The 23443-nt window shown below is 38.6% G+C and overlaps 1 protein-coding gene across 2 annotated transcripts in view; it reads left to right on the top strand.

Annotated features, from left to right (window-relative positions):
• Nucleotides 1–23443, top strand: part of NWD2 (NACHT and WD repeat domain containing 2) — a 59747-nt gene that overhangs the window by 16612 nt on the left and 19692 nt on the right. Inside the window, exons 2-3 of one of the 2 annotated variants that reach the window (XM_061379665.1) lie at nucleotides 5968–6056; nucleotides 13029–13145. In XM_061379665.1, the coding sequence (XP_061235649.1) occupies nucleotides 5968–6056; nucleotides 13029–13145 (206 nt within the window). Of the gene's footprint in view, nucleotides 1–5967; nucleotides 6057–13022; nucleotides 13146–23443 lie in introns of those variants that run through there. The other variant, XM_061379666.1, reaches the window with a different exon arrangement.

Consider the following 23443-nt stretch of genomic DNA (forward strand, 5'->3'; position numbering starts at 1 on the left):
TGCAGAAATCCTCACTGCAGTTAATAGACAATGGACAATGGTTATAAAGTACCCATATTTTTTAATATTGTAATGCATTTAAAAAAATTCTGTGGCAGGAGGCTGTCCTACCCATCCCTTAAATGTGAGCATTTGGAATACTTAAAACAAACAGATGGGTGTCTTAGTGGATTCAGGGCTAGATTAGAAATGCTGTGCTTATTCAGGGCTTCTATATGCATAAGAGACTCCACCATTATGTGTTAATAACTGTTACCTATGTGCATTTGTACAGGAGACTAAAGCTAAGCTAGCAGAGAAGTAGGTTGTGAAAGAGATGAGGTTAAGACCCCCAGGAAGGTTTTGTCCTGACCCACTGTAAAGCACAGGAACATCAAGAACAGGGGGAAGATACAGAAATTGTTCTGTGCATACAAGGAGCTGCTCTTTCCTGGGTGATGGGCTGGAGCTGAAACCTGCAGGCAGCTCTCTGGCCCCATATCACATTTATTTCTGTGGTGCCTCTAACAGATACAAGGGTAGCGTTTCTTTTGGTGTTCTTCTATTTCTGCCTTGGTTCTTCCAGGTTCAGCTGCCTGCCTCAACCTGTTATGTCAGTCAACAGTTTTCCTGCCAGCTCCTGTGCACTGGGTACTGCAGTGGTCCTCTGTCAAAGAGGGGCAGTGCAAACATCCTCCCCGTTTTGGATTTTCCCTGCTAGAGGGCCCATCATGCATGGGTAAGGTTAGTTGCGGGTTACATTTCTGTGAACAGACTGTCAAATTGAGTGTGCTGCTTATTTGAGGTTGTTGAGTGAGGCTCACTGTCCACACACTGGCACCCCCTGCACAACACACAGTAGCAGGATGGGGCTGAGCAACTGCCTTATTCAGCTGCATCAAGCCATAGTTGAATAAGACTCCTTGTGACTGCAGCCTAAATGCATGGAAGAGCCATTCACATCACTGCCACCAGTATGGCCAGACCAGTATGACCACCAGCACGAAGAGGAACTATTTGGTCTTAGGGCAGAATAACTGATGTTTAAAAATGGGCAATTTCCATTGAGCTTCCATGTTAACTCTTTCTGTTCACTTGAATATATGCTTTGAAATGTTCTTTAACTAGGCTATTTTCCATAAGTTATTTTACCCTGGAGATTAATGTTTGGCAACTGTTTGTAAATACACATCATCAGTTTACTAACACAGGAATGTAAAATATGCTTTCCCTATTAAAAATAAAATAAGTGACTTTAATAGCAGAACAGCTTGTATTTGAAGGTCAGATTTTGGCGTGGAAATAGTTCATGCTGAGAAGCAGCACCTTGGAGTACTCTAATGAAAACTGGCAGTGATTTGACTGAGCTACAAGCCTTCAGAAATCACACCTCACCCAGACAGTCGTGTTTAAACAGTGATTGCCTATTACTTGGCAGAAAGGCTATAAATGCCTATGTGGCTATTTCGTTTCAGTCCTCAGCATTACAGTGGGTATGCCTGGGGAGGAGATCTGCAATGGCATTCTAGTCAGTTCAAAGTGTAGGGCTGGGCAGGGTGGTGTGGTTATGGCACAAGCTTAGGAAGTAAACATCCACAAGAGCTAGCACTGGAAGATGTGTGTTTAGCAAGTCACTGCCTTGCTCAAGGCTGTCTGGTTTGGGTTTCACTTAAATATTGGACACATGTTTATGGTTGTGTTTGTGGGGGTTTTTTGTCTTAATGTTTTTGCAGATGTAGTTTCATTCTCACAGTTTATTGTAGACTGTCATTTGGATTTCAGAGTATCAGAATTAAGGAGCTGTATGAAGCTCATCTCATAGCTACTCTCTCATTTTGTTTGCTAGAAGAATGTCATTTAGTTAATCCATTCATCTGCAGCAGCAGCCTGGAAGGTCGAGTTTGCCTGTGTGACACAGTTGTTGTTAGGATCTGCCAGCTTCACAGATTTGCTGTCACTGTAAATCAAGTTAAATTTATTTAATTAAACCAGCTTATCTGCCATCCATACTAATTGCTGTAGTTAAATACATGCACTTCTGTTTTCTTGAAGTTTCATAACTTGTTACAAATATAGGAATTCTTAAAATTCGTTAATATAAGCACCAGACTCAAATTCAAATTAGGTAAGAACATTCCATTAGCTTTGGAGGTAGGAATAAAAGTACAGGATAGGTATGCCAAGTGTCTTATCCAGAACACAGTTGTAGTTCAAGGAATGTTTTATCTATTTCATTTATAAGCTGTTAGGAATGTTGCACTACCCTTGCAGTGTGTTGTTTAATTTTCTGAACAAGACCCTACAAGTTATGCTGCAGGAAACAGAAGTGTTCTAAAACTAGAACCAGTGGGGGTCTGCAGTGTAAATCCTATGGGCGCAAATGGAAAGGAGCAGAATATCTATTGTATGCCTCAGAAAATGTATTTCCCATTTATCATTTAATCGTGTTTACTCTTATCTTATGCCCTTTTCCAATATTCTTTTTTTCGTTCCTGCAACTTAGCGTATATAATTCCCTCATAAGACTGTTCTGTTCGCTGTCACATTGATCATTTAAGTAACTGCTGACAGTATATGTGAATGGTTGCTTCCTTAATAACAAAGCTATAGTCGTGATTAATTTCCATTTTTTCGAAATTTTTAGTTTAGGTTTAGTTCAGTAACTGAGTAGTAAGCTGGTTTTCAACAGAGTTTATTCTGCTCAGTTATGAAGGTAGGATGCTTTGTGTTTTCATAGACTTTCATGCCAAAATTAACGTGCATTAAGGCACAAATGCAGAATATATAGGTTGATCTAAGGGCCTCAGTTACTGTGGAGGTGTAAAAACAAAAAAAGGTGAAGTATTTCAAATGAAGCAAAGCATGAAGGTAGCTTTTATTTAAAGGTACAGCAACACTGTGCAGAAAGTGAGTCCGAGCTAGCAAAGAGAAAAGTTGCTTTGGAGCCAGAATAATACTGCTGCATCAGCACAGTGCAACCCTCTGGCTAATTAGTCTTGTTAGCTGTGTACTACATTCTACAAGAAAAGTTTGACTTAGGCACTAAAATATAAGAGAAAATTAATGACTGTGGATACTAAGAGAGCAACTCATCTGTCCCTTACGTACTAAGTCAGGCAGCCCTAGGCTGGGAGCTCTGTTTTTGTGCTCCATACCTAAATATTTGTAAGATATGTCTGTATTCATTCAGATCTGGAGTACACTTCTGAGATGAATCTCTTGATTGTCACTAATATACTTTGACTCAAATCATAGAGCGGTCATGGTGTACATGTACAGGGCTCCTTTTGAACGAAAAGTGGGAAGATAACTCCAGGTGGTAAAGCACTGAACAGGTTGACAAGAGAGGTGGTGGATGCACCATCACTGGAGACATTCAAGGCCAGGCTCAATGTGGTTTTGGGCAACCTGACCTAGTTTTAAATGTCCCTGTTTGCTTGCATGGGGTTGGACTAGATGACTTTTGAAGGTCTCTTCCAATTCAAACTATTTAATGATTCTGTGATTGTATGATCTCACCTAATGCACTCCAAATGTTTGAGGGGGTTTAGCCTAATCTAAAGTAAAATCCCTTAAACACATACAGCATGGACATTGGGTCCTTGGCACCAGCTACTCTACAGTTTTGCTCCTGCTGGCCCAACACAGGAGCAAAAGTCTTTCCAGGCATTGTATGAGGAGCCTGGATGAGTAATCCAAACCTACAGGCTCTTATCAGAGACAGGGTCACTGCTGGTTGAAAGGAGGCTTAGGAGGTCATCTAGGCTAATGTCCTCTAAATGGGAGGAAGTATTAGTGCTGCCAACAGTAACTTGGTCAACTGTAAACTTGTCTAGTTGAGTCTTGAATAGCTCCAAGGTCAGAGGAGCCCCTGCTAGGCCCAGCCACAACTTCCCAAGTCGTAGTACATTGTCATTACCTTTGTTGCACTGTTTGTTACTACCTCAAAGAGCTTGACTCTGTAAGTGCCTTACAAGTGTTTGCAGGCTGTGACTAGGTCCCGCTTCTGTTCTTCACTACAAGCTTCTGTTCTTCACTACAAGTAAAACAAACCCAGATTCCTCAATCTCTTCTTGTAGGCCATGTGATCTTATCCCCTGACCATGTCAGTAGCTTCTCCAGTTTCCTCCCCATCCTCCTGATTTGGAGTGCCCAGAGCTGGGTACAGCACTCCTAATGCAGCTTCCTCAGTGCCAGGGAGAGGAAGGTAGTAACTTCCTGAGAGGTGAGGAGAGAGAGAGTGAGGCCACACTCTTCTGAATATAGCCCAGGGCAGGGTCTGTCTTATTTGCAGTCTTCAAATTGGGTATATAAAAGCTGTGCACTTCACATTTAGGATCTCGCCTTGAGTGGTGTGCTCACAGTCAATAGAAAGCTTGTGATGGAGCAAGGACCTCATGCTTTTGTACTGTTGTTTTCAGAACACATTAGCATAATTAATATGTTTTAAAATATTAAAAAATACATAATATCATTGCACTTAGGAACTACTTAGGAAACTACTATGCCTTGACTTTTTTCCCCATCAAAAGTTTATGAAAGAACTGTGGTAATTCATATATACTCAATTAAGCTCATGCCTGTACTTTTTAAGCCTTTGTGGTATAGCCGTTATACCTTGATGAAGATTTCACAAGAAATAATTCTGTGGAGGTGTTCTGTATTGCTTTCTATTTATAAACATAAACGGTAATTATACCATACATTTGTGTAATATTTCAAAGGCATATTTAAATATTAAGAAGAATATTATGAATTTGGTATAATTAATTAAATTATGGAGTTAAAACTCTCCTAGAATTTCCAAAATAAAAATATTATAAATCTGTGACCATGATTCTATAAACAGATCTCTGACTTAAATCTATCAGCACTGATACACAAAACACTGATACACACAAAACATTGTTAGGTTTGCATACATATATCTAGTATACAACAAAATGGGTACGGTTAAATCAGTTTTAACCTATGCTTTGTTTTAGTGAAGTGATACAAATATTGCTTTAACTGCAGTAGATGTTCTCCGTGATTCATAAGTTAACACTTTTATTTTTCATCACATGATGCTCAGATTTATTGTTCTGTAACAGTTGTGTTTTATTTTCAAAAATAATTTAGCAAAGGTGTCATCCCTCATCCCTCTGTGTCTGAACTCAGTCGACACTGGTCAGAATCTAGACCAAGTAAAATGCATCACATATCTTAGTCTTATTGGGAAAGACAATAGAATTTCTCATCTATACAAGATTTGTTTACTAACCAAATTTACTTCACATTTGATAGTATGTGATATCTTTTATATAAATGTGTCTGGATTACTTTAGACAGACAGAACTTAACCATTTTGGTGTCATTGCCATTTTGTACTTTGTTACCAAAACATATGTCATTTTTGTATGATAAGAATATATGATGTCAAAAATGTGAGTTTAGTATGATAGCAGAAATCACCTGGACCAAAATTTACCATAAATAATGCTATTAACAGCTATTAACAGTTTAAGATAGTATCAGATTAAAGATGATGAAAAAAGTGATAGTTTGACACAATGTTCTTAATTCATATTATTTATTTAGTGATAGTTTGACACAATGTTCTTAATTAATATTATTGATTTATTCCTGAAGTACAGAGATCTCATTCATCTTTGGTATACCTATTTGTCCTGTGATGTCTCTAATTCATAAAATTCAGCTTCTTGAAAGTTAAATAGAAGTCAAACTGATAAAAGAAATTCTGACTGCCTAATTACAAAATGAGTTCAGCCAGAGTGTATTGAAATACGCTGCAATGTTAAGATGCATATGAAGCCTAATGTTGCACAACATGCTGTTTGGGGATCAAATCCCAGTGCTTGATCATTGGGGGGGGGGGAGACGGGTGCAGGTTAAGGGCTCTTTTTTTATGTAATAAATCTGTATTTCTGAATAAAAGAACACAAATTTATATAAATATTGTTAATAACATCTCTTTTGCCAACACAGATACAATGGCAGAAAGATGTGCCCTAAGAGAACATGCCTATCCTAAGCTGAGAGAATTCTGCAGGGAAAACTATGGATTGGAATTTCAGGTAGGTTTTTCTTGTGTTGAATCTTGCATTATTTTTTCTTGAAATTAAACCTATTTAGGACAGATAACATTTTTAGGTGTAACTGGTAGAATAGAAAATTGCAACAAATTTATTTCACTTTAATTGTACTGAGTTGATATACTTAAATTATTTTACAGGCAGATTTGAGGTAAATTCTGAATAGACGAAAACCACAGTTTTACAATGCGAGATCACATTGATAGTACAAGCAATATGGCAACAAACTGACATCTTTCACAGTAGAAACTTAATGAAACCAACTCTATTTTATATATTCAAAGTATTTAAGAAGAAAATGTTACATCGGAATTACTAGTTATACTTCTAAATACTTCAGGGACTGTAGCGATTGGACAATGGGTTCAAACTTAAACAGGGGAGGTTTAGGTTAGATATAAGGAAGATGTTCTTTACTGTGAAGGTAGTGAGACACTGGAACAGGTTGCCCCAAGAAGTTGTGGTTGCCCTATCTCTGGCAGAGTTCAAGGCCAGGATGGATGAGGCCTTGAGCAACCTGGTCTTGGGTGAAGTATCCCTGCCCATAGCAGGGGGTTGGAACTAGATGCTATTAAGGTCCTTCCCAATCCTGACTATCTTAGGATTCTATGATTCTGTGATTCTATGAAACCATACTTAAGTTAAAGCAACCTATTTTTAATTTTGTGTAGTCAACATTGAAGTAGTGCCATCCATATATTCATATAATCATTATATCTACTCTACCTGTGGGTTTGATTTCCACTGTAATGTGGAAAAATAATTTAACCAGTTTAATATTGAAACTGATTACAAAAATGAATTGAATATGGAACATTTCTGTTGTGATTTTATACTATGGAATTTGGTTACTTTAATGCCAATTGTAAAATTCCCATTGCTTCATTCAGTTCATATTTTCCTTTGTGTTATGGAAGACATATACACATCCACATCTTTAGTAAGAGCTAGTTGGTAATAAATTGTATTATAAGTTGCATTTAACTTAAAACACATGAGTTTGGCATTACAGTTAAAATCACTGGTGCATTTAAGTCAGCTATATCCACATTCATAGTCCTGTAAAGTCATCAAGTCCCACATATAACAGCAGGCCTGGTACTGGCTCTCTTCAAAGAAAAATACATACAGCATGCTATGGTGTAAAAATGGTTTTGGTTTTTGGTTTGGTTTTTTTTTTTTTTTTTTTCAAAAATTCTGGTTCTACATCCTCAAGCCTTCCTCACATACTAGTATTAACCTCCTGTCTTAGTGACCCCAAAAACTCAGCTCTCCAGAGTGAAGCTTATTTGGAAACAGCGAATGCCTTTTATGCAACATCCTGTTCCTCCCAGTGTATTATTCTTGGTACACATGCAGCTGGTTTTTAATCAAAATAACAAGTTCTTAAATTATGATACTTGGTTTTAATTCCCTGAGTCACAGTGGAGTTGCTGAATCTGCATGGAGGCAAATTCCAGAGTGATTTTTGATTATGGCTATAAAAGAATTTCATCTGAAGGTCCTAGCTCATCAGCTGATTGGGAAGTCCCAGCTGCAGTGGCAGATGAAAGGAATAGCAAAAGATATTTAAATAATAGAGTGTTTTTCTCCTGTTGCTACCATATGATATTAAGGGAAAATATAAACTCTTTATTTCTCAGTCATCTTTGAGGAGACATTTCAGTGACAGGAGGGAAATGTCTCTTCCAAGTAATCCACTGCTGAATTCTCTGTGAGAGAAAACATGTCTTTCTTCAAATGGATTGTAATGTAGTCTCTGGGGGAGGAATAATTAAGTTTACTCTGGTTGATACTCACGGAAGCAAATTATTTTGTATATAGTTTCAACACCAAGAGCATCCTTATGTGATATGAGGTCCGAGAGACAGCTCCACTGACACATTTCTGAAAGCAACTAGGAAGCTATCACATTTCTGTGGAAGCAAAGTAGAAAAGCTTGTAAAAAAGATTACCAAGGGGAAGTCGTAAAGCATTTTGGAGGAGGCTCTGAGGTAGACTTTATCAAAACCTTTTTTTTTTTATTTTTCCATTCCTGATACACCGAGTTTCTTAGGCTAGCACACAGAAACGAAGAGGACAGATTTTACTGCAGTGATGATAAGAAAGTATTATGTGCCTTTCTGCTACAAGGATAAATTTATATTTCCCTATTCAGAGAAGAACACATAACTTTTCATCCTGATATGTAAACTTTTACTGACCAAACAAAAACTGCCATGTGTGTGACTACCACAAACGCATTCTAGCATAGGGTGCCCTGAAGATGCCCTCTTCCTGATAAATCATGACCCAAATAACATGCATTTGATTATATTCATTGCTCTGTCTTCCACTGAGTCATCTGGCTGCACCAATAAGTGTTTCAATTCTTGCAAAGCATGAGATCAGGTTAGTGGGAGCTGTTAGGGAACATTACCACCACGTGTGGAAGCAGAACTGAATATAGAATCACAGAATCACAGAATGGTTAGGGTTGGAAAGGACATTAAGGCCATCTAGTTCCAACCCCCCTGCCATGGGCAGGGACGCCTCATCCTAGATCATGTTGTCCAACCTGGCCTTGCACACTGCCAGGGATGGAGCATTTACCAGTTCTTTGGGCAACATGTTCCAGTGCCTCACCACCCTCACAGTAACGTTCTTGCTTATACCTAACCTGAACTTCCCTTGTTTAAGCTTAGACTGGTTACCCCTTGTCCTGTCACTACAGTCCTTAATAAAGAGTCCCTCTCCATCATCCTTGTAAGCCCTCTTCAGATACTGGAAGGCTGCTATGAGGTCTCCATGCAGCTTTCTCTTCTCCAGGCTGGACAGCCCCAGTTTTCTCAGTCTTGTCTTTGCATGGGAGGTGCTCCAGCCCTCTTAGCATTTTTGTGGCCCTCCTCTGGACTTCCTCCAACACCTCTATGTCCTTCTTATGTTGAGGACACTGGAACTGCACACAGTAATCCAGGTGGGATCTCGCAAGAGCAGAGTAGAGGGGCAGGATCACCTCCTTCAGCCTTCTGGTCAGGCTCCTCCTCTGGTCAGGCCCATCATTCTAAGAATTTGTTTGCTTGATGGACTTCCTTTTCCACTGAATCAGAAAGTGTTTCCAAATAACAGGTATTGGTAAAGACTGAAAGCAGGAAAGCTGAGAACAGGAATGCCATAGTGCATAGTGTTTTGTACTTGAAATACAGTAATTTTTTAGGGGAGGACAGGTAGGTTAACAATAGTAGTTTTAATGGAAAATTTTGGAGGATAACTAACCACAGTTAATTAGCAGCATACTCTTCTTGGGAACAATGAACTGTTTCAAGTAATTTTCACCATGTGATGTACACTAGAAGGAAAGTGGCATTTTGCATGACTGAAATTTTTAGTGGGTTTTTTTAAGGACTTTGAAGTTATTTCATTTCCATAGAAAAATCTGTGAAACTGTAAGATTGGCAGGACAAAATCTGAAATAAGGGAAAGGAAACACTCAATTTTGAACAAAAAGTCTCTGCTAGGTGACTAGTGCAGAGCTGAGCTAGACTAGTGTCAGTCCACTGTGTGTAAGTAGCTCTTGCACCAAGCACTGGTTATCATCTCACCTTGGGAGCCTTACTGAAAATTAGAGTGGGTGTTTGTTACACGGTTTTTCCAAGTAGAAATATACGTCAGTGTCAGATACAGTTGTCCTATTGTTCCATGTCTTTAAATTTCTAAATCCTATTTATTCAGTTAGCTTAAAAAATAAACACTAACCCCCTAATTTTGGAATTCTTTGTATCTTCAGAGGCTTGATTGCTGAAATATTTCCTCTTGCAGGACAAAATTATAACAAGTTAAGATACAATGTGCCAAAATTGTGTTACCCCACAAAAATTATCCATAATAGAATCATAGAATCACAGAATCACAGAATCATAGAATAGTTAGGTTGGAAAGGACCTTAAGATCATCTAGTTCCAACCCCCCTGCCATGGGCAGGGACACCTCACACTAAATCATGTCACTCAAAGTTCTGTTCAGCCTGGCCTTGAACACCGCCAGGGATGGAGCATTCACAGCTTCCTTGGGCAACGCATTCCAGTGCCTCACCACCCTTACAGTAAAGAACTTCTTCCTTATATCCAATCTAAACTTCCCCTGTGTAAGTTTTAACCCATTACCCCTTGTCCTATCACTACAGTCCTTAATGAAGAGTCCCTTCCCAGCATCTTTATAGCCCCCTTCAAGTACTGGAAGGCTGCTATCAGGTCTCCACGCAGCCTTCTCCAGGCTGGTCCCAACTTTCTCAGCCTATCTTCATACAGGAGCTGCTCCAGTCCCCTGATCATCCTCATTGCCCTCTTCTGGACTTGTTCCAACAGTTCCGTGTCCTTTTTGTCTCCTGGCCCTCCTGCTGCACTTCCTTCTAGTTGGGACACAACATTCTTAAGCTTGTAGTAGGTGATCCTTGAATATCAGCCAACAGTCTTTGGTCCCCTTACCATCTAGGACTGTGTCCCGTGGAACCGTACTAAGCAGGTTCCTGAAGAGGCCAAAATCTGCTCTCTTGAAGTCCAGGGCAGTGAGCTTGCTGCATGCTCTTCTCACTGTCCTGAGGATCTCAAATTCGACCATCTTATGATCACTGCAACCAAGGCTGCCCTGGAGCATCACATTTCCAACCAGCCCCTCCCTGATGGTGAGCACGAGGTCAAGCATAGCACCTCTCCTTGTCAGCTCCTCTATTACTTGCAGAAGGAAGTTGTCTTCCACACAATCAAGGAACCTCCTGGATTGCTTTTGCCAGGCCGTACCGTCATTCCAACAGATGTCAGGGTGGTTGAAGTCCCCATGAGAACAAGGGCCTGTGAGCGTGAGGGTTTTCCTATCTGTCTATAGAGTGCTTCTTCCGCAGAGTCCTCTTGATCAGGTGGTCTGTAACAGATCCCCGCAGCAATGTCTTCTGTAGCTGTTCTGTCTTTAACCCTGACCCACAAACTCTCTGTCAACTGCTCACCTGTCCCCAGACAGAGTTCCATACTCTCCAGCCTATCCCTAACATAAATAGCAACTTCCCCTCCCCACCTGCTGGGCCTGTCTAAAGAGCCTGTAACCTTCCCTTCCAACACTCAACCCATAGGAGCCATCCCACCGTGTTTCTGTGACACCTATAACATTTTAACACACAGAAAGCAGCTGCCTAGCCACTACAATATCTGCTATTCCTGGGACTTCTTCTTCACTTTACAGAATTAACATGATTTTTGAACATTAAATTAAAATAGAAATTGCGTTTATGTTTCAGATGAACTTGAGCTGCACAATAAATTCATTCAATCAGTAATTCAAATATTTTTTACTGTATGCTAAGATGCTTTAATTTTATGACTAAAATGCTTAAGCATTATCATACATCATTCAAGTAATCAGACAACTGAATGCAATGTGAAGTTCAGTAATGAAGTCATAGTGATAAATAACAGAAGGGAGGGAGGAAGACAGAAGACTTTTTTCCTAATCAGACTGAAAGAAAAGGACAGTGCAAATGAGGGAAATAAGACGGCTGTTTGAGGTGCAGTTTTGTAAAGCAGGAGCTGCTTGTTCCAGCAAAATTTTGGAACAAGAGTTTCTGTGAAAAAAAAAGATATTAAGTGCATTTTTTTGGCAGTGTAAGCTACAATGCATTCTATACATTGGGCTATTTCAATCAGTCAAGACGGTGCATTATCTCTCGTGTTTGGCAACAGTGTGCAGCAAACGCTGACAACCATCCCAAACTTTTCTGGCAGAAATACCAATGAGACTGTTGGTAGTGATATTAAACATGGGCATTAATACTTCTAGGATTAGGTCTGAAACCTTGGCAGTTATTGTTATATTTTCCAAGGAGGTTATCCAGCTGTATACTAACCAGTGAATTTTACATCAACCCATTATTAGTTGTTATATTAGGTCTTCAGGCTGATTCTGTTTCTCATGGAAACAGCAGAGTGCTTCTACTGTACAAATAATATTACAACAAATTATACAAATTATTATACAAATTGTAAAAATTATATTACAAATAACAATATTCTAATATGTTCATGTCACATTAATTTAGGGGTTTTAACTATCCATTTGGACTTTATTTTTTGTTCAAGTTACATAGATGATGTTAACAATCAATAGTAGCTTAAATGAGAGAGTAGTAGCATGTACCCTAGGTTTTATTCCAAAATAAATATATACCTATGATTTCTACTCTTTTAATTTTCCACAGTAAGAATTCAGCTTTTAGTTAAAATGTGTAGTGAAATCACACTTCATTGCTTAATTTCTTCAAATAAGTTTAACATCCATAGTCCAGTTTCTTCCAGTTTGTTTGCAGCTAGTTACCATCACAAAACCAAGTCTGTAACTACAGATGAAAAGCTGAGCAGCAAGCTGCCTGCCATTGCATATCTATACAATCTCTGCTTCTAAAGTAACAAAGACCAGCTAACAAAAGAAGTATGATAGTACAGAGTTGCACATATTATTTCTTTAGAGCCATGCACACAGGATGAGTTTATATCCTGTGGGTACAAGTGACACAAGGTGTCAAGTCATGGTCTTGACTGTGATCCACAGCAAAACTTCCATTCATTTCCATGGAGCCATGATTTTATCAATGCTTTTGTCATTATTCTTACCTATCCATTATATGCAATTTAGTAGCAAGTAAAGCCTGCATCAAATCAAGATCTTGTCATGCTAATGTCTGCAAAGAAATATTAATATAAAATGAGAGACTGTCCCAGGAGGGACTACCTGGGAGGGAAAATAAGAGGCTTGAATTGTCATTCACCTAAGGAAACCCTACCAGTCTGTGTAAAGACTGGATATAGACCTCATTGCCTTTTACTGCACTGCAGAACTGTGCTTAGCAGTACACAAAATGTTGGCAAAGTTAATTTTCAATAGGTAGAAAGGGTGTATGATAAAGTAACAATGTTGCATACTGTTTTCCAGGTCATAGACCTATACTGGGGAGTTGAAGCTGATGAATGGGACAGTCCTGAGCTACAAAAGAGTCGTATGAAGCTGTTAGAAGATTGCTTGAAAAGTTCTGCAGGTCCATGTTTTGTTGTGGGTATAAAAATAATGTTTTACTTTACAACAAAAATACAATGTCAGCTATCCTAACCTGCATGATTCAGTAACAAATGTGTTCTTCTTTCTAAAATATTTTATATTCCTCACTATACATTAGTTATACTGCATGCAGATGTTTCCCTATACAGCAGATTAACAGTGATTACTCAGTGTTAATGGAGAAGAAAGAAGGATCATTCATGATCAGTCCCCATAGTAAGGTGGGTTTAGAAACCACAAGGTATGACTGTAATACTAGAACAATGGAAGTATGGACTACTTGTTTAAGGAGACCACTGTTAATTAATTCTTGGCACTTCTCACACATGCTGGCCTAGAGGACATACTTACGAAAGCACAGCAGCAGCAAAGAACTATCTGCTGTGACCTGCATTTTGCTGTTTTGTGTCATAAACCCAGGGTAAAATGCCTAGTATTAGAGTGTGAAAAGACTGGAGGTCAGTGACAACCTGAGGAGGCTCTGAGACTTTTTTTTTTCTTACTCTGTCTTCTCTTTACTGTTGCCGGAACAACAGTTGCTTTTAGGATTCTTCAGTAGCCAGTAAAGCAGGCAAAAAAGATAAATTTTTACTGGCTTTTCCTGTTAGACCCAAAGGAGAGACTGAACCTTTTCACATCAGTGGTTTAGAAAGCTTTATATATTTATTTCAGTGTAAGAGAGATCTTTTTGTGTAGATGATCCTGTTGGTTTTCATCAAGCTCAACAGTCTTCAGCTGTTCCTTACAGCTTTTACAGCTGAAGCAGCATGAATTTATGAAGTCATGCCAAACATTGTGTAGGGTTCTAGTAGTTCAAAGGCACTGGGAGTAGGCAGTGTCCTGACAGTGTCCTGCCAGGTATGCTTTCCCGCCTTCCAGTTAATCACATACAATAGATTTTGCTGTCCCTGATTTTGTATTAAATACACAATTCAGAGTAGTGAATTATTTTCTCTTTCTTCTGTGCTTAGAAAGAGATATACCAGGTTTTAATATGGGCACAGTTAACTTGAAAAATATTTAAAGACCAAATCAGCCCATGGTATGCTGACTGTGTTAGTTTTCACCGCACAGACCAAAAATATATGACTTTTGATAAATGCATTTTCCCAACTGCTTAAAGAGTAGCATACCTGTTTCATCTGTGAAGGGTAAGGCTGTTCTTTAACTTACTGGGCTGATCTACAGAGAGAATCTCTCTAATGAGCTTCATTATTCAGTTGTATATACTGCATATTTACAGTATCAATGCATCAAAACTAAAGAGAAGATGATTCGGGAAGAATGTGGGTTTATTTTGTGTATGAGAAGTTCTGTGTGCGAGTGAAAGTACAAAAACACCCACAATGAATAGGATTTGCTATGATCAAGGATATTTCTCTGAAAGTATATTTACATTATTCCAAAACGTATTTAATTCCTTATGAGCTGCCTTGAGGCTCCGTCTTTGCGAGAAAAAAATGGGTGATATACAACAATTATTTTTCTACGCATAGTTGTAGGAGAGTAGAAATATTAAGATAAATCTCAAGGTAAATTAACTTCTGTAAAACTCTTCACTTGTTTTTAGGAGAATAACCAACATTATTTTAAGACAAAGTGCTTGCAGAGAAAAAAATAGACATCCTGCCAACATTAGATAAATACGGTTCCAGTTTCATTATAGTGCTGCAGACATACCAGAGCATACAGAGCAACACAGACTCATTCATTATCTGTCCATCAAGCCGAATATTTTCAAGCAAACATACCTAATCCTACTTCACTAGTTTTGTCAATTATTATACTGTTAGTATAAGTTTTACTAAATTCCAAGCACTTTGATATTACATGTCTTTATTACAAGTTTTCTTGTAATAAAGTCTGAAAGCAAAACAAATGCATTGCTTCTGTTTACTGCTGGTATACTACTGATTGTCCTCTCCATGGTCACTTGTTTATTGCAACTGGAAGGGTACTGGAAATGCTTGTAGTTTAGACACCAAAGGACATCTGCGACTCTCCTTTGACAGCTTAATTCAAGGGAAAACAATTTTAAGACTATACCTTTCCTCTTCTAGATTTTATTTTCTATATTTGCTAAGAAAATAATTTAGAAAAGGTAGATTTCTCCTCTATACATGAAAGTAGCTAAGTGAACTCTAATTCTTAGAGTTGTCATAGAAGTCAGAGAAGAGTTCTGAAAAAAATCAAGTCCTTGATTTATTTTTTCTTAAATGAAGAATTTTAAAGATGTAGGGAACTGAAACCACAGAATCCCATGGGAATAGAAGGTATACAAAAGACTGCCTGCTGTGAAGGCTGGAGATCGCTTCCCTCCACACCAAAGATTAGATAAAGAGCAAGCTGCAGCATGTGTTGTTCCGTATTTTTAACACACCCTTACAACCATCTCACTAGCTGTTTCATTCACCAGTTTGCCTTACTGTTATTTAGCTTCATAGTCCTGGGGAATGAAGGCCGTCCTCAGCACTTGATCATAAAGAGCCCAGAGCTTGGAATGCTGAGTCTGAGCTGGGTTTGATGCCATCATGACACTGTTTTTCACAAGCACACACTGGCCCAGATCTTTAGAGGGTTTGGGTAGCTTTCATCTGATGTGACTAAATTTAGTTTTCTGGGTTTATTTTTCTTCTTTCTATCTTCCGTTTGATGAAAATCCAGAGTTGGAATAGAGGGGCATGGCGTTTTTCCTGGAACAACGCCCAGTGTCCTTAGACATGGATGTTCTAAAATCTCTGTGAAGAAGTGAAGGAAACCTCATTGTGTTTATGCATATGTTTATGCATATTTTAGCAGCTCAGAATTTTGAAGGTGTTAAGAATTGCCTGCCTGATACTAAGGAAATCATAAATTTGAAACAGAACAAAACAGCTAACAAAAATGTTGCAGTAAACCAATGTCTCCAATATTCCAAGTTTTCCAATGTGGGCCAGAGTGATACCTCTCCCAATGACTATACCAGCAAAACTACAGAAATCTCTTCATGTATGTTTATTTTTTGTTCTGTTGTACCTTAGGGCGATGGAGTTTACTTCATTTACAACATAAATTGAAGATGATTCGACTCCAACAACCATAATCAGTTTTAATTTATAGTAACATAACTAAAAACTGACTTTGGCACAGCAGGCTTTGGGAAACTTCCCATTTCTTGAGAAAGTTGTATAAAATGTGGCACTTCCATTCAGCTGGCATTTTTTTAACTTTTCAATTACCGCTTTCTTAATTCAGACACAGATCTCGGATTAAATTGGACTGTTCAGAATTAACTAGCAGATACGGGTTGATTTTTATAAAGTGTTTCTTTATGGCACTTTTTGCCTGCATTGTGAGATCATGTGGAGAGAAATTAAAATGAGTTCTTAAATTAGTGCAGTGAATAAATTGGAAGTCCTAAGATTTTCTTCAGATACGAAAGAACAAAATCCAAATGAACACATATTCATAAACACAAATGAAGAAGCACTTCTGAAAAAAACGGGTAATTAATTTCCTGTGACACTGTTTTGAGAATGTATGGTCCCCCTCTTAGCTACTGCCTGAGTTCTGTCAACACTTGATCCAATTAAGGGAGAGGGGAGCTGAGTTTTTTTTTGTTAGGTTGGGTTTTTGCTGTGTAAAATCAGTGCCTACTATATGTGATCATTTAAGAACTTATAGCCTTTACTGTAGGTAAAAACATACCATGCTATTTTTGATCTGCAGAATAATTTATGAAGATTTATTTATGAGCGAAACAGTACTATTTCTGCAGGAAAAATACTTTCCATAAAATTTTATGCAGAAATCATACTGGTTGTCTCTGGAATCTACATGGGGAGACTGAAATGCAGTGTATTTATTAAGCTGTGAAATGCTTAAACCCTTCATTGCATAACAATACCAAAGACTAAATACATTCAGTATATCACTGTAACCTTTACATTTTGTTGACTTGTGTTTCCTAGTAAATTCATAAGAGAAGGCAATATAAACAGGATGGTAGAGTGGCAATAAAGGTTATATTACCATCCCACAGCTGATTATGAACAGGATTTATCTGCTGTGGACCTAGTCTCAATATCTTTTAACAACTAACAGAAAGATATACGTACCTCCAGCAATATCTGAGTCATCTTCTGGGTGACTCTTTTTCCATTAACAGCAAGGAAATGCCAGAGAGTTAGGCTGATAATTTAGGAACCCAATTACAGTGTTTGGTACCAATTAAGACCTTGAGCTATTTAGGGTGCCTTTAGTCTACAGTGGTAATTTTACTGCCCTTTTATCAGGGTTCCTTAGCTAATACTCCAGTACTAACCTGATGCTGATTATGCCTTAGTAGAGATAAGAGAATTGCCAGGCTTCTCTGTGTTTCTCTTCAAACACGAGAAGTTACGACACATGGGTGCTCTCCTCCATCTGTGTGGCACCTCACAGTGTCTGCCTGAATGGCAGTTCTTGTGTGACTACGTTCTGAAAAACTGTAAAATGAAAGGGAGAAATGGAAATTAAATGTTAGCTTGTCACCTGTAATGGTTTGCTCAATTAAATATGTCTGGGTTTGTACAAACCTAAGATTCTTTTCACCCATCATTCAGATCATCTCGCTCAAAGAACAGTAAAGGTATTTTCTACCTACTCTGAACAGCTAGTGTAATTTATATTTATCATTTTAAAATACATTTACATTGTAATTTACATTGTCCCTCTAATTATTGACAGCTTGTTGTTAATTTCAGCATTAATGAACTATTAAAGACCTAGCATTATGAAATTGGAATTCCAGTAGGATTTTAAGAGAATATTGGCAATTTACAATATTGGGCATGTCCTTAAATGACCCTGAAATTGACGATGAAATATGGCAAATTAGAGTGAAATGTTTTTTTACATTTTTGGATCTTTTTGTTCCTACAGTGCAACGCATGTTTTTATTATTCCATGAAGTACGCTACTACTTAGTTCTCTTTGCTGAGTACAAATGGTTGATAAGTAATTCTGAGCACACTCCATCTCAGAGAAAATTCTAAATTATATTCCCCCCAGCTCTACTGAATCTCCTCAACTCCCATTTCAGTTCTGGTGTTACTTTAGGGTTTATCCCTAATAGGAAAATGAAATATATAGAGGTTCTGGAACACTTGAGTCACATTTTCTTTTGCTCTTCTGGGAAAATTGCCACACATTTTAAGTTAGGGATGCTAAACTCAGTCAAATGTGCCTATATTTAAACAGCCAGCTTATGAGGAATGCTATGCACCTAGTGCTCCTTGGGAACTCAGCAGAAGTTACAAGTGCTTGATACATTTCAGAATCTAATTTTCCTCCAGGAAGCAAGTCTATATGTAGTTTTTATGTGAATGAGGAGAAACAGCTGGAACCAGACATGGCACAACAGCCTACCTCTCCCAGTGAAGTTTATTCCAAGAAACAAATATTGAATTATGAATTTTCTTCATACTCCACACCTGATGCAAAACCCATCCAAACAAGAACTCCCTCTAACAAAGGAGGGTTTGGAGTCATAAGGCATATCAGAAATGGCTCCATAAGCCTTGTTGGCATGAATCTGAAGTAAAGTATACCTCTGCAGACACTAATCCTGTTTTAGATGGACTTTGACAACAGGAAAGATTTTTCTCAAAGCAGAGCTTTGTATATTTTTTGAAGGCCTTCAAAACAGATAATGTGATTAAGCTTTAAATACATAGTATGCAACTTTCCTGTCAGCAAGCCTTGGTTTTTCACAGCCTCCAGACTAACAGGCAAAGGGTGTACATCCCTTTCCATGTTGTTTATCTCTGAACAACAGATATACACAGAGTAGAATCAAGGACAGGGTATTATTATATGATTAAGCTCTTGTGAGTTCCTTGATCTGCTTTAAGGCTGGGAATTTATTTTCCTGTGAATTTCTCTAAATCTAAAATCTAGAGTCTAAAAATGCTTACCCATTTTTTAAACATATCCCATTGAAAATAGCATCATCAGGCAGTTTTTCCACAGAACATAGAAACTGCATGGGTTTTGATGTAGTCTTAAAATAGCTTGCATTTTCGGCCTACAGTCAGAAAACTCTATGTATTTCTGCTAATTCACCATGTTTGTTTTTCTTGACATAAGTAGAATTTTTGTTGCTTCCAAAAGCATGAACTCAAATTTCCATCACTGTATGTAACATGTAAAGAGAAAAAATAGGCTGCATGAGATTTATTTTCTGTTTACCCTCAGGAGCTTTACCAAACCGTCCTCTAAGGTAGTATTGTAATCAGCTAGATACAATGGTCTGCTCTACAGATGAAACAGTAGCTCAGAAAACCAACATCAGCTGTTCTGCAGAAGTGGGGGGGGGAATCCTAAACCTTGCAGTGATAATTCTGTGTAAAGAAACAGCACACTTCACTGTTTTTTAGCAGGCAGTTGATAAGTTCAGAGAGAGATCTTAATGCTGTTACTTGCACCTAGTGTATGTGAATTCCCTTTTCTCAAATAGAGTAAACAAACACCTACCCATAAAGTAACTAGTTTTACAGTGTTCTTCATAGTGGTAGATTTTAGAAGAACTCAGAATAGTAGTGCTACTTATGACTGGAAAAATAGCTCATTGCCTGGCCACATAATTTTGCAGAGCACATACTGCCTCTCAATCATGCCATTACATGCATAGGCAAGAAAGTGCTTTTACAGAAAGAAGTGTCATAGAATCATAGAATAGTTAGGGTTCTTTTCTTTGCATATTTTTGTTTTCATGGGGATTTAATAACCTATTACCTGTAGGCAGTATTTAGTGCTGAGTGCTTGTATGCTTACCATGAAGTCTGATTACCTTTAGCAAGAAAACCCATGAAGATATCCCAATGGAAAGCTACTATAGGTAAAGTTTGATTTAGATCTACTCCATTGTTGAAGAACTGTGGCAAGTGGAAGCTAAGAGGATTTGTAAGGGTGATATTTTTTCATCTATAGTGTAAATGTAAAACTAACATTGGGGAGATTTGAAAAATAATAGTTTTTTTAAGGTGGCTTTATGAAAAGATTGATTTATATTTAATATAAAATGAACTATAAGGGTTAACATTCTCATTGTAATATTTGGTGATGTGAATGGGCTGCAAAGATTGTTGACAGTCTGAATATTTCAAGTACCCAGGGAATTACAGACCAGTCAGTCTCACCTCTGTGTCTGGCAGGATCATGAAGCAGATTCTACTGAAAACCATGCTAAGGCACATGAAAAACAACAAGATGTTTGGTGACAGACAGCATGGCTTCACTAAGGGGAAATCCTGCCTGACCAATTGGGTGGCCTTCTATGATGAGGCTACAGAACTGATGGACAGGGGTAGAGCAGTTGATGTCATCTACTTGGATTTGTGCAAAGCATTCATTGTCTCAAAATTGGAGAGACATCAATTTGATAGGTGGACCACTCAGTGGATAAAGAACTGGCTGGATGGCCGCATGCAAAGAGTTGTGGTCAGTGCCTCAGTGTTCAGCTGGAGACCAGTAACGAGTGGTGTCCCTCAGGGATCAGTGTTGGGACCGGTCTTGTTCAACATCTTTGTTGCTAACATGGACAGTGGGGTTGAGTGCACCCTCAGCAAGTTTGCCAGTGACACCAAGCTGTGTGGTTTGGTTGATACGCTGGAGGGAAGGAATGCCATCCAGAGGGACCTTGACACGCTTGTGAGGTGGGCTGATGCCAACCTCATGAAATTTAACCATGACAAGTGCACGGTCCGACACGTGGGTTGGAGCAGTCCCAGGCACAGCTACAGGTTGGGCAAAGAAGAGATTCAGAGCAGCCCTGTGGAGAAGGACTTGGGGGTGTTAGTGGATGAGAAACTTGACCTGAGCCAGCAGTGTGCGTTCGCAGCCCAGAAAGCCAACCGTATCCTGGGCTGCATCAAAAGGAACGTGAGCAGCAGGTCGAAGGAGGTGATCCTGCCCCTCTACTCTGTAAGGATGGTGAGGCACTGGAATGCGTTGCCCAAGGAAGTTGTGAATGCTCCATCCCTGGCGGTGTTCAAGGCCAGGTTGGACAGAACCCTGGGTGACATGGTTTAGTGTGAGGTGTCCCTGCCCATGGCAGGGGGGTTGGAACTAGATGATCTTAAGGTCCTTTCCAGCCCTAACTATTCAATGATTCTATGATTCTAATACTGTTCTTCATGAGCTGAAACCTTTTTCCATTACACAAGGGCTGTGATTTATAAAGCCAAGGAAATCTTTAATTTTTATTACCATAGTGCCTATCTTAGTATTTTCTATGAATCAGTTTAGCTTCTTCAAAGGTCCGATCCACATTTTGCTTTCTCTCCTTAACTGTTATTGCAGTTTAGATTATTAGTTGCTTGTCAGAGTATTTAGTTCATTTCATCCTGCAATTATGCTACTGTCCTTTCTAGCCTCCTCCAATTTTATAGTAATTAAAAAAACTGAAAAAATGGTTCTTTCCCTCCAACCACATAAAAAGTAGGGAATGCATGCAAATCATTTAAGAACACACAGAAGGGACTGATACTTCTACATCAGTCTTAAGTTTACTGAGCCATCATAGAAGGAAAATTATACTATCGTTGTGCAAGGAATTCTCTAATAATTTCATCTTTGAAGGATTAGATTGATAGTATCTTCAGAAAGTACCAGCACCAACTGTCCCAGATAACAAGCCCTAAAACCGATGCCAATTGGCTTGGAGGAAAGATTATTTTGTTACAATTGGCACAAAAGGACTCAAAAATCATAAATAAAAGTCATCAAAATTCAGGAATTAGTCAAAATACATTGTATAGGCCACTCCGCATGTACTTGCAAAGCAGATTTGATGTTACATTATGCTACTTGTTCTGCATTCTGTGACAAATGCTAAATTCTGGGGACTGTAGAGAGGTGGCATTACAATGTCCTAGAGCTAATGTCCCTTATATTAAAAAATTGCCTTTGGGCCTTCATTTATTTCATATCCCTGTAAACTATGTTTATTAACAGTGTTTTAGGTGTTTCTGTACACATTACACAGTCATAGGTCATATCAGGCACATGGTGACTAGTATTCTATGCAATTTGTGAAATCATTTTCTTGGCATTTAATTACAAGATTAAGTTTTCATTTGTAGGCTCAATAAATACCAATCTGTTTAGCTCTAATAAGAAGGAAAAAAGAAAAAAAATAAGTTCACAATGAAATGTCATATCATACTAGAATATTTAGTACTCCTAAAGTTGGGAGGACTGTTAAAAATTCTGTTATACCATCAGTGATCTCTGCCTCTGATAATGGTCATTAATTAACACTTTCCAATACCTTCATAGTGGCTATGTTACTGAGTAACACAGCTTAATTGTGTTACAGAAGAACATAAATATATAGGTTCATTTCCAATAAAGAAATACAGTGTGCTTACAGTAGGATTTGGATAGGTTTTGCAGCCCTAAAAACCCGTCCTCACTTGCTGCAGTTTTGGAGGTTACTGCAGAATAGATGTCTGTCTGTCAATCCCATAAACGCCTGATTCATCTCTCCTTGCCATGCGCAACTTTACCTAAACCTAAGCTCTTTGGCTCATCATTTATCAAATAAGGGGAATTTAGAAACTAAGCAGCCCTTCTGATAAAAGACTAGCAAGATCATATTTCCCAGAAAATAAAGATATGGCCCCTTCTTTTTAGAGGGTACCTGGGTGCAGCAGGGTGCAGCAACCTTGCTTATATACGAAGCGTATCAAAGAAGGCAATAAGAATGCAGAAGACTCCTAGCTTTTAATTCCATGTTTTGGTGTCCAGAAGCTAGTGCCCACCTGACTACACTGGTAGTGTACTCACAGCTAGACTGTGAGTGAGTGACTGACTGACTGACTACACTGGTAGTGACTCACAGCTGACTACACTGGTAGGTCAGAGTGTCATCTTTTTGACTCCATGATGACTCTATCTCTGGATGCTCAGTAAGGCACATGAAACAGCAATAGTGGGAGGAACTTCTCTTCATTAGCCATATTTTACCTATGAGATGCAGGATTTCAAACCCTTTCAGAGTTCCTTCCTGGTTGGGTGACTGTTGTGGTTATTTTACAAAGCAGGGGAGGTTACACCACCATGCCCTACTCTAAAAGACAAGATTGATCTCCTTGCTGTTTCCAGGACAGCTGTTTTTTCTAATCTCTGTAGGAAGGGTGGTGATTTCCACAGACAAGATTATTGACTCCAGTCTGGGCTGTGTGCTAAAGCCTTTTATTAAAACTACCCTTGTAGCTTGCTTTTCTACCCACCTTCACTGTCATGAAGTGTTACAGGACCTGTCAGAA

This window comes from Neopsephotus bourkii, unplaced genomic scaffold (genome assembly GCF_033783945.1).
Source record: "Neopsephotus bourkii isolate Nb327-2 ecotype Australia unplaced genomic scaffold, CSIRO-AGI_Nbou_v1 NB_1780, whole genome shotgun sequence".
In the NCBI taxonomy this organism is placed as follows: domain Eukaryota; kingdom Metazoa; phylum Chordata; class Aves; order Psittaciformes; family Psittacidae; genus Neopsephotus; species Neopsephotus bourkii.